The 11,623-nt window shown below is 36.5% G+C and overlaps 1 protein-coding gene across 1 annotated transcript; it reads right to left on the minus strand.

The window, feature by feature from the left end:
* Positions 1 to 507: 507 nt before the first annotated feature.
* Positions 508 to 7,120, minus strand: LOC121956202 (ceramide synthase-like). The gene is made up of 6 exons (XM_042504337.1): positions 6,726 to 7,120; positions 4,592 to 4,675; positions 2,796 to 3,021; positions 1,682 to 1,777; positions 1,222 to 1,331; positions 508 to 730 (listed from the first exon to the last, which is right to left on the minus strand). The coding sequence occupies exons 1-6, from the start codon at positions 6,842 to 6,844 to the stop codon at positions 508 to 510; spliced, it is 858 nt and encodes a 285-aa protein (XP_042360271.1). The 5' UTR covers positions 6,845 to 7,120.
* Between the last annotated feature and the right edge of the window lie 4,503 nt (positions 7,121 to 11,623).

Here is an 11,623-nt window from a genome sequence, read left to right on the forward strand (position 1 = left end):
TTATTTGTATTATTGAGTTAGTCATCTGAGTTAATTAATATCATTAAGGGGCATTTTAAATATCCACTTTGTAATCACAAATTGTCCTGAAATGAATAAATCTTTTTTAAACAACCAAAATCACATCATTTTGTTTTCACTGATATAAATCACAAAGTATTGATCCAATGATCAAAACCAGTTTTTGGGAGAGAGACCTGCACTCTGTGTTGACATGTCAACACAAACGTGATTAAAAGTCTGATTTCTCTCCGTTCCTCACCTGGTGAAAGTTGTTTGGGATGAACTTTTAATGTTCTTCATTTCAGTCATCAGTCAGACTTTCTCTGACTTTTTCCATTTGAGACGGCTGCTTCACTGTCACCCTTTATTCACCTCTCCCTCCTTTCGTTCAACTCTTGTCTTACACTCACCGCTTCTGATTCTGAGGAGAAGCACCCCCTGTGCAGTACACATTTGCAGTGTCAGCTGTTTAGGCTCATTTACTTCCTGTTCTCATCTTCAGTGTCAGTCTGTGTGTCTGTCCTCCTGATGAGACCTGCAGCCGTTCAGGCAGCCATCATGCTCGGCCTTAAGTGACGATTTTGAGCGCCCTGCGGTGGACAGGCGTAGAGCTCCTCTGCAGATCAGTGTGAACCAGTAGAGCTGGAGGGGCCACAGCAGAGCGGCCCCCAGGTTGCACTGCCACGGGGCCACCAGGGGCACTGTGTACAGCGGGATAGATGTGTACCTGGAAGACAAAGTAGAGGCTGTCAGAGCCAAACAGAGACATCAGAGACACTGATGGGTTCCTCAAATTAGCAACCTCAAACCTACCCAAAAAATGGCAAGACATTAGTTTAAAAATAAATAAATAAAGAAAATTACTACTACTAAATAGTTTTTAAAAGAGAAGAAAAAACAACAGACAAACAAAAAAATGAACAACCGAGAAAGAAAAAGGGGGTTGGAAGGAACTGAAAAAAAGAGTATAACCATTTTGTAAAAGAATTTTAAGTATATAAATTTATCTCTTAGGAAATCATTTCCTAAATCTACTAATTTCTTGCAATTTGCAGGACATTTCTTGCCAAGTTAGTCATTATTTTTTCTCCCCATGTTTTAAAAGGAAACCGAACCAATTGGCTCAGGGTTAAAAAGTTTAAATTCTTGTTAGAGGCATCTGAAGGCAGCAGAATTCAAAGGGTTAAGTTCAGTGCTTGAGTCAGTGTACTCAGTTACCTGCTGTAAGCGTAGTACAGGTAAGGGAAGAGCAACACTCGACAGCAGAAGAAGGTGAGCAGCATGAGGACTCCGTTGACTTTGTGCAGCAGAGTGTGCTGCTGTTTGTACTGAGGAGAGAAGACAGTCCAGAAGGAGTGAAGGAGACACTACAGAGGCTGAGAGGGGACAAATTTCATACCCTTATCTCAGGATCACAAGCTGATTTTGTTGTTGTTGATTGGACATTATTTTCCATCTTTGGTTTTCAAAATGAAAAGTTCTAAAACACCTAACTTGATCAAGTTGGCTTTCAAAATTAAATATTTCAACTCTAGTATTGGAGTTGGAACTGTTGCATTTGAATTTAAACATGAAACATTTAGTTGATTGTAAGATTTTGACAGTGTTTTGCCTCCATACATGTCAATAACCACGAAAACAGAGAAACAACGCATATTTTAGAATATTAGCATTTTACCTGGATCAGGACTTTTCCCAGACAGACGCACGGTGTGCTGAGCTCAGCCAGAAACAAAACACCCTGGAAGAAATCACCTTTCCCCTGCCTCCACAGCTGACACACACACACACGCACACACACACATAAGCACGCACAAACACACACACACACGTACACACACACATACGCACGCACAAACGCACACACACACGCACAAATAAAGGCATTCTTAATATTAAAGTCTCAAGAAGGGGCTGCAGGCAAAGTGAAGAATTAGCAAATCTGTAACAGGAGAATTTACTCTAAACCTTTAGAACCTGAAAAACAAAAGAACAAAAACATACAGAGAAATGACAAAAAAAGTGCTTTAAAATGATAATAATTCTGCCATTTTAAATATGTTATATTCCATCCATCCATTATTATAAATATAGTTTTCTTAACATTTTTCCCTTGCTTTTAAGGAAATAATTAATTATTACCTAAATTTACAAAATCTTGCAATTTGCAGGACATTCCTTTTCAAGTTGCCTTTTTTCATATTTCTGAAGAAAAAAATCAAACCAATTTGCATAGTGTATAATATTTTTCAAAGCTTGATTTTGAAAAGCACATTATGTGTGCAGAGTGATATGAGTGTGTGTAATATTAAAGCAGGTCCTAAGGGTTTAATATAATGTTTATTTTTTTTACAGTTGAACTTTAATGTAAAACAAATGTGACATCTTGGTAACTAACCTCTGAATTATTAGATTGCAAAACAGTCTTATAATTAATTAACACGAATATTATAACCTTCATAAAGGAGGTTGTTTTCATAGGAGTTTTGGATTAGACTGCATTAGAATTAGCAGGAGTACCTAATAAACTGGTCACTTAGTGTATATAGTAAAAATAAGTCTGAACACTGCAGCCTCTACTGGACAATAACAGTACTGGAGTTTTTTGTAGTCTTTGATTGTAGGTCCAATACAGTAATTCAGTAGTTAGTTGCCAAAATGTCACTTTTTTCCTGACACATTAAAGTTCACCTGCAGAGTTTTATTGTAAACCATCATTTATATGCAGTTTTTATTGAAAATGTAGATAAAGGACCTCAAACAATAAAAATTGTCACTGTTGCTATAGTTACCAGTGAGGCGGGGAAGCAGAAGGCCACCATGAAGACATGATGCAGCACCATGAGCATCTCTCTACGCAGATAACCGGCCACAGCGCCTCCCTTCGACCTGACACCTTCCACCTTCTCCTCATGACCTTTGACCTGCAGCTTGTGCCAGTAGCACAGAAACATGGCGTAGATGTCATAGGCAAAGTACGGCGTGGCAAACAGGATGTAGGTGTTGGTCAGCCAATGACTGAGGAGGAAACAGGAGGAGAGTCAGAGCTGACCAAAGATGCACTTTGATTAAATTAACATATTTTAACAGTATATAACAGGATTTTGAAATTTTTTTTACTGTCTTCTGACTGCACCCGAGGCTAGATCACTATCTGGGCCAAACGAGCAAATTACTCTATCTGGTCCCCACAAAGCTCCAGTCTGACTGTGGGCCAACTCATTTTTTGTGTGACTTTATTTATTTGCATTGTGCTAAAGTATCTGCTGACATGATTAGAACCTTAAAGTGGCTCCTGCCTAATAAATGATCTAAAACAGAGTATGAAGACCGTCATTATTTTTATTTTATACTTTTGAGATTCCTCTATGTTAATGTGTTTAAGATTAAACTTTATTGTTAAACAGCAGCTGCTCCCAGAGTTCCTCACTGCAGTTCACTGTGTGTGTGTGTGTGTGTGTGTGTGTGTGTGTGTGTGTGTGTGTGTGGTGTGATTTGATAAACAAATGTCTCTTAGACAAACCTCCTCCCTACTTTGACTGGGAAATGAAGGAGCTGACAGAGGAAATTTAGGATTTATTGAAACACCAGCATCCCCAAACACAGACACAGACACAGACACACACACACACACACACACACACACTTCTTCATTGTTTCATCTCCCATCACCCTCCGTGTGCAGGATTAGGCCAGTGATTTCTGTGAGCGTCTTAAAGACTGAAATAGCTGTGCTGCTGCAGATTGTTAATTAGATTACACACTGACTGAGGCTTGCTTTATACACAGGCAGCTCCAGTGTGACATTTTTTTGTGTTAATACTGATATCTTTTTTTTTTCAGAAGTACAAAACTCAAGCTTTCAACTGTATTATCTGTAAATGAATTAAACATGATCACAAAACATTGATAGAGCTGTCCTGGGCAGAAAAAAAGAATGAGATGTATTTCTATTTAAAGGTCCCATATTGCAAAAAGTCACACTTCGATGTATGTTTAAGAAAGAAAGCTCAAAGACAGTTATTATTCATGTGACTCGCGTAGTTCTGAGGAAGCTACAGGCCAAACGTACTGCTCGATATGAATAAAGTCACAGTAAAGTTCTTCAGTGTGCAGTGGTTGATTTAGTTTTTCTTCAGGTGTTTGGATCATTGCGCTAAACGAAAAGTCAGGGGATTACTAAAGTTATTACAGTTCATCCTGCGGGGAATATGAATGTCTGAGCAACATTTAATCACAATACATCCTATAGTTGTTGGCATGTGCGACTCCAAACGAAACATGAACCTCATGATGGCGCCACGGGAAAAGTCTGAGGATCACTAAAGTCAGAGGCATTCATCCTCTGAGGAAGATGAACGCCTGAACATCAATTCATTTTAACCCATCAAATAGTTGTTGAGATATTTTAACCCGGGACATCAGATGCAAGTGGTGAAGCTAAAGGACAGAACTATTTTATATTGACAGCATAGGTGGGGCAGAGTAAAACGACATGTCACCCAGACCTGATGTGTTTTAATAGTTTTTGGACAATAATGGAAAAAAGAAAGAAAAAAATCTGAAAGTTGAAAGAAAAAGTCCTCACGTGTCCTCCACGACGTCCCTGCAGGACGAGGCAATGATGCATCCGGCTGACGAGGCCATGACGGCCTGGATGGACGACACCAGACTGAGAAAACATAAATAATCTGTTGAACAAACAAGGCTGTGTGTGCTTTCATTCAGGACATCAAAAAGTGTTTGTTAAAGTGCCGGGGAGGGACAGCTCAGTCTTCACTCAACGTTCACTCTGAGCCTGGATCCACATCAGTTTTCTTGTGCTGCTTTTAGACGCATTTCTCAAGCTGTGTGAGCCTTTGACACCCAGGCAAATTTTTTTTCCTTTGAAAATGAGGAAAAACTTGGCAAAATAAAGACCCACAAATTGCAAGAAATTAGTTAAAGGTTATAAGAAAATGCCCTAACAATTAGTTGAGGGGAGGATTATTGTATTTTTTTAAAGGGAATAATGTCCAGAAAACTATATTTATAATTAGAATGATTTTAGATAGAAAATAATTTTAAAAATATGTCACAGGAAGAAAATAAAATCTATAAAATGAACATGTATATATTTTTTTATTTTCAGCAATTATTTTTGCTTATTTTCAGGTCATTTTCTTGTAACAATTTTTTTGGGCCATGTGCTTGTTGCCTTCTCTCCTTTTATTTATTTCTTTCTTTTAAAGTAATCAAACCAACTTGCTCGGGTTTTATAGGGTTAACAAATCTCAAGCTATTTAACAAACCTTACATTGTTTGAAAGCACTAAGTTTAATGTTCTGCCTGCGTTGACCCGCTTTTATACAGTGGTCCTGAGAGCTCAATGTTATGAAAAACAAGCAAATAAAATGTTGGGCTTCATTGCGACGGCATTTCTCACAATTTTTTTAAAAACCAAACAATCAAATAATTTTTGGGAAAAAAAATCAACAGATTAATTCCGTAATTACAATAATAACTGTACTTCAAAAGGAGCTCCACCTCAACCAGCTACAACATGAAAATCCTGCTTTTACATTATTGCACAAGTAATAATCATATTCTAATGATATAATGTATAGTATAACAATCATATTTTTAAGTACTTTACTTGATCACTTTAATCACTTTAAGTACATTTTCCTGATCATATATACAAATCTTTATTAACCCTTTGAAATCTGGACAGACATCACTTGTCTTGTGCTGGTTTCAGTTTTTCAGTTGCTCTCACAATATTTCAACCTTTGACCCCTGAGCTAATTGATGCGATTCCTTTCACAAACATAGGGTGGGGGGGGATAAGCAACTTGATAAGAAATGTGCCACAAATTGTAAGAAATAAGTATGTTTAGAAAATTATTTTAAAAAATCTGGGGGAAAAGGAAAAATGTGTAGGGAAAATTTTTACTTATAATCATCATAATTACAAATATGTTACAAAAGTATTTCAAGGGCTTTCCCAGTTTTTAGCAATTTTCTTGTACTTTTCACTAATTTCTTTGTTAATTCGTCTTTCATTGCTTACTGCCTTCTGTCTGTGTTTAAAAAATAAATAAAAAAGAGGACAGTTCTCTCAGCTTTTAAGGGGTTATGCAAGTTAACATTTAAAAAAAGGAGAAACAAACAGAAACAAAACACATTCCTTCTGTGTTTGACCTGCAGTGTTCATTGTTTTCCATTTTTCAACTGCAAATTGCTGATGATTTTCTTTACCTTTTTGTGTGTTGTATCTTTTCATGGTAGTTCATTAGCAAAATAAATGCACAAATGAACCCTTCGCGTGTTTTTTTTTTTTTTTTAAACTTGCAGCATGTTGAGCTCTCAGGGCCACCGTACTTTTATGATTCCAGAGCCACAGAGACAGGTTGCTTGTTTGTAGCAGGAGTCAAAAACGGTAAAAAGCACTATAAAATTGAAATTAAATAATAAAGACATTATTGTTCTGTAATTCATTTTCAGTGTCACTGTGAAGTGTGACTTTTTGATAATAAACTACAAATTCTCATCTTTCATTTGAGACCAGGTTCAGAACTGTGATCAAGAGTTAAAGAACAGTAAACTGTTAAGTCATTTTCAGGTTTGTGCAGATTTCATGATGAAGATTCACAATAAAAATGTCCCACAAGGTTAGAGAGAGTGCAGGGCATTAGTGTAAGTCAGTGTGTGTGTGTGTGTGTGTGTGTGTGTGTTCTTACCGTGTAGAGACAATGGCAGCGTCCCCCTCGCTCCATCCCATCATGTGTTTGAGGGTCTGTTTGGACAGCAGGAAGAGTCCCGGGAAAAAGACGGAGCCAGCAGCCATGAGGGCCAACATGATTCACCTGTGTGTGTGTATTTTTGTGTGTTTGAATATGTGTGTCTGTGTGTGTGTGTGTGTGTGTGTGTGTGTGTGGGTGTGTGCGGTGAGTGTTAACTGAGGACAGGTTTGCAGGAGCTCAGAGAGGAGGATCAGCTGGGAGGAGCAGCCACCTGTCAGCAGAGGTGCGGTGAGGGGGGCGGGACACACTGATCTGTGGACAGTAAAGTTACTCAAGTACAAATACTTAAGTAGAATTTTGAAGTACTAACAACTTATGCACCTAAGTATTTTCCACTTTATGTTACTTACTTCTTCTACTCCACTACATCTGGGTAGGAAATATTCTTCTTTTTTTTTTTTTTTTTTTACTGAATTATAGTTAATAACATCAGATGAAAAAAATTAACCCTTTGAAACTTGGAGCAATATCACTTTTTTTTACGATTCTTTCTGATGCCTTTCACAGGTACCCAGAGAATACTGGTGCAATTTCATTCAAAAACATAGGTTAAAAGGCAACAATCCACTTGGTAACAAATGTCTAACTTATTGCAAAAAATTTATAATTCAGAAAAATATTTTTAAAAAGCAAGGTTACTGCTTGGGGAAACGGGGAAGAAAGGGGAAATGTATCATAATAATATATTTAAAATTATTTTACATAATTATTCATTTTTAATTATTATTTTTATACACTATTCCCACTCATTTCACTTTTTTCAATGTATTTTCTTTTTTTAATTAATTCATTAGTTTATTTGATTTTCAATAATTGTCACTCAATTTTCATGTACTTTTTTTTCTAATTTCTTGTAAATTTTTGGGTCATTTCTTCTTTGTTGCTCATTGCCTTTTTTCTATGTTTTTGGAAAAAAATCAAGCCAGTTTGCCCAGGTTTCAAAGAGTTAACCAATACGGTAGTAAAGATACAGTACAGATACAGTATAGATTAAGCTACCAAGTATTATATTCAGGGTTCCCACACATTTTCTAGGACAACATTTCTTTCTACTACTTTTCCATGACTTTTCGAGAATTAATAACAGTAATTCAGTAATACACACTAATCTGAAATTGGACAATCAGATTCAATCAAATGTGAGTCTTTAAAACGAAGTACACGTGACAGCTTTGTGTGAGGTGAATATAAGCTCAAAATCCAATTTGAAGTTGGCTGAATTTTGTTTAGAAATGATTAAAATAAAGCGTCTGGATGCATAGGACTCTGTAAACTTGTGAAAAAAAAACATTTGCATGTTATGAAAACAAGTTGTCAATGTGCCAAAAAGATGCTTTCACAGCCGAAAATGTGTTTTTATCAAGAACCAAACATCTTTTCAGCACATCCACTATGTCTTCTCACAGATTTTAAAGGCTCTATTTCCAACCACATCCTTTGAAATTCAATCCAAACCTCCCCCCCTCCACTCCTTTTCTGGGCCGATCGATTAAAAAAAATTTAGGTCAAGTTGACAAAAGAAGCGATGTGTGAACATTAGAGGAATATTATCCAGTGTCCATTTATTTATTTATCATTCACTACTTTAACTCTAAACATTTTTTTTAAGAAATTCAAGTATTTGTTGGGAACACAAGTCAAAAAACAAACAAAAAACTTTTTTTTGTTGCTAAAACGAAGACAAAACATCAGTTTCATATTTATAATAATAAAAACATCAAGTTTCTTTTCATAGAAGAAAAACGAATCTAATTTCTAAAGATGACCAGCCGTCTCTCTGTCCGTCCGTCCGTCCGTCCGTCCGTCCCGCTCTGCTTTGATCGTCTACAGACGCGAGCTGAAACAAAGACTTGTTCACTCATCAGCTGATCTCTGAGCAGTGTTCAGGGAGGTCATCTAGTTTAAAAACAGTTTCTCACCTGAAGGATCTCTACTCAACACAACAACAGAAATAAAGAAAGAAAAGGGAAAGTCCAGAGGGGGAAACATTTTGAATAATTGTTCCCTGAAGGACATTTGAGCTTCAACTTGACAAATCCCGAGCCCAGATCTGCATTTCTATCATAAATGTATTTGTTTTGTTGTATTAAGTATTTATTTTATACAGAAAAAACACTATTTAGTTATTGGACAAAACGTTTATTTATTTTAAGTTATTTTTTAAGCAAAAATCTAATATTTTATTTTATGTAATTTGCTTTCAGTCAACTGATGATATCTTTGGGATTATCCGAGGAAATTAAGTAATTTAAAGACATCTCTGTGAAGCTGCAACAGATTTTCTTTTTTAATTTCATAACATTTTAAGATTAACAAATGTTCAAAATAATTTTATGAGCTTATCTGAGAAGTTGCAAAATATGCAGACAGAATGCAGCCTCTGAATGTCTGAAGATGACATTATTCTATAAATTTTGTTCTAACTGGAGCTTCGTCAATGCTGTTTTTAATGGTTCAGTTTAGGCACTCAGAACTCTTCGGTGGTGAAAGATGGTGGCCGCAAAGAAATTTCAGACAGGTTGGTTATATTTTAACTGAAACCATCACATTCCCCAAACCTTTAAAGTGCTATTGTTCCCTAAAAATCTGACCACAGATGAATGTTGTGCACATTTTTTCATAGAGATTAAAACATTAAAAAAAAAAAAAAATGGTTGCCAGATCTGATCCAGGCAGCAATAATGTTTAGGGAACTAATTCAGCAGTTTAAGAGAATGAAGTTGTAACCTGAATCTACAGTTAACTCTTTACTGTTACGCATATTTCTGGGAACAATGTTTCTGTTATATATGATCAAAAACAAATCAGTGGTGACGGTGTGCTGAGTTTTATTCGCTTTTTTTTTGTTTTTTATTTATGCTTTTAGGGAACAATTATCAAAATGTCCTCCCGCCTCTGCTTCTGTAAAAATCTAATCAGATCACAACAAACAAAAACAAAACTTCTAATAAAAATCACTTCCTAAAGATGAATTAAATTTTTTAAAAAAATTACCACAAAATGTACGTTTTCGTCATCGCCGACAAATTCAACCAATTGCACAGCATTCAAACCCAAATGCTCTCCATGGGATAATAAATATACACATGCAGATATACAAGTCGGCCTCAGTGAGGAGCTGCTCACAGAGACGCGCTGTGTTCCTGTAGAAGAGGAGCTGAGGTTTCAGGGGTTAGAAATCAGGAAACTGTGAGGGACCGACAAAGACGCTTCAGGGGGGCCCGGAGGCTCAGGGGCCCCGCCTGCTGGAGGTACAGGACATGTACAAGACTCCTTGCGACTGATGAGCCACGCGAACTAAACCAGGAGGTTCCTTCAGTGTTCTCTGGAGCTTCAAATAAACCAAATGTGGATTAAAAAGCAAACTCAAAGGTGACAGAGGTGTATTTCAGCACGTGATGAGACAAACTGAGGTGAATGTTGAAGTGGCCAGCCATCAGCTGACCAACATTGTTTAAGTTCCATTAAAAAAAAAAAAAAAAAAAAAAAGGTTTCTGTAAATGTTCCTGCAGTCACAAGAAACGAAAAACTCACAGGGGGGCACCAGAAACCAGGAGATCGTACTGATGGATTTACATGTTTCACAGCTTTATCTACACTTTACGTTACTCCTCAACTTTTGTCAAAACATGGACTTCACTTTAAGTTTGAAAAGAAACTTGCACAGATTGGTATGTTTCTGCAGATGTTTGTATTATGGTTGCATGTTTTTTGTAGAAGGATGTTGACCGAAATAGCTTATTATTAGCTGAGTCAACATGAGAAAATAGCGGGGGAACTTTGTTTTGCATGATTTAATTTGTGAAAGCAACAACACAACACGTTTTCGTGATGTTTTGAGGCTAACAACGCGAATCGCTGCTTTAAGGCTGAAAAGGCTAAAATCAAAATTAGAAAAAAAAGACAAGTTCTTCATATCCTGATTTTGTTTTCCATTCTTACATTGAAAGTTTTTTTCAAATCTGACAGGGAGAGAGAAACAGTTGTTTTCAATGTTCCCCTTTAAAGGTCCAGTGTGTATGATTTAAAGGGATAAACTGGCAGAAAATGATATTTACAACTATGTGTGTTTGTTTTTTAAATTAGTTAACAATCACCTGAAAATAAGAACCACTGAGTTTTGGTTACCTTAGAACGAGTTATTTATATCTACATACAGAGTGGGTCCACCATGTTTTTCTACAGTAGCCCAGAATGGACAAATCAGTCAGTGGGTCTAGATGGAGCCTTTTGCATTCTTGTGTTGGTTCTTCCGTGAGCTTAGTTTCAGTTGACTGCATTCTGCAAGCTCATCACTAGATGCCACTAAATCCAACATATTAGTGCTTTGCCCTCCTGCCATTTTGCTTTGATTTATTCACACAGTTTTATTTTCAGTGCTGTGTCTGTGACGTTTGTAGCTTCATTGTGGATGGATGCTGCTTACAGTCTGACATCTGATAGCCACCCTCTTTTAAAAGTCCAAACCTCACCTAAACACTGTACCCCAGAACATCCCGATCACAGCAACCAAAAGAAAAAAATGAATAAATACCCTCAAGTGGGTGGTATGAAAGGATTGAGAGGGATTACTTTGAATGAGTCTATACATTTTTTAAAAGAAAAATCCTGTTTAGTGTATCTTTGACTTCAAAATATGCTTCTGGTTTTATTATGGTTGACCTCAAGTTATTCTGGATTTCCATATTAGAAAAAGAAAAATTCATTTATAACTTCTTTAAATCTGAATATTCTCTTGATGTTAACGTAATACTTTGGGGTTTTGGACGGCTGCACCAAACTATTAATTGATAAGAAAAAAATATATAAAAAATGTTGACATTGATGAATTATCA

The sequence above is a fragment of the Plectropomus leopardus genome, chromosome 17, assembly GCF_008729295.1.
Source record: "Plectropomus leopardus isolate mb chromosome 17, YSFRI_Pleo_2.0, whole genome shotgun sequence".
Lineage (NCBI taxonomy): Eukaryota > Metazoa > Chordata > Actinopteri > Perciformes > Serranidae > Plectropomus > Plectropomus leopardus.

What these genes read in the sequence shown, in the direction of transcription:
- LOC121956202 (XM_042504337.1), bottom strand. Translation starts at nt 6,844, where the DNA reads ATGTTGGCCCTCATGGCTGCTGGCTCCGTCTTTTTCCCGGGACTCTTC. An exon ending in TCTGCTTCCCCGCCTCACTG is followed by an intron (nt 1,778 to 2,795) that starts GTAACTATAGCA and finishes TGTGTGTGTCAG; the next exon opens with CTGTGGAGGCAGGGGAAAGG. An exon ending in CTGTACTACGCTTACAGCAG is followed by an intron (nt 731 to 1,221) that starts GTAACTGAGTAC and finishes TTTGTCTTCCAG; the next exon opens with GTACACATCTATCCCGCTGT.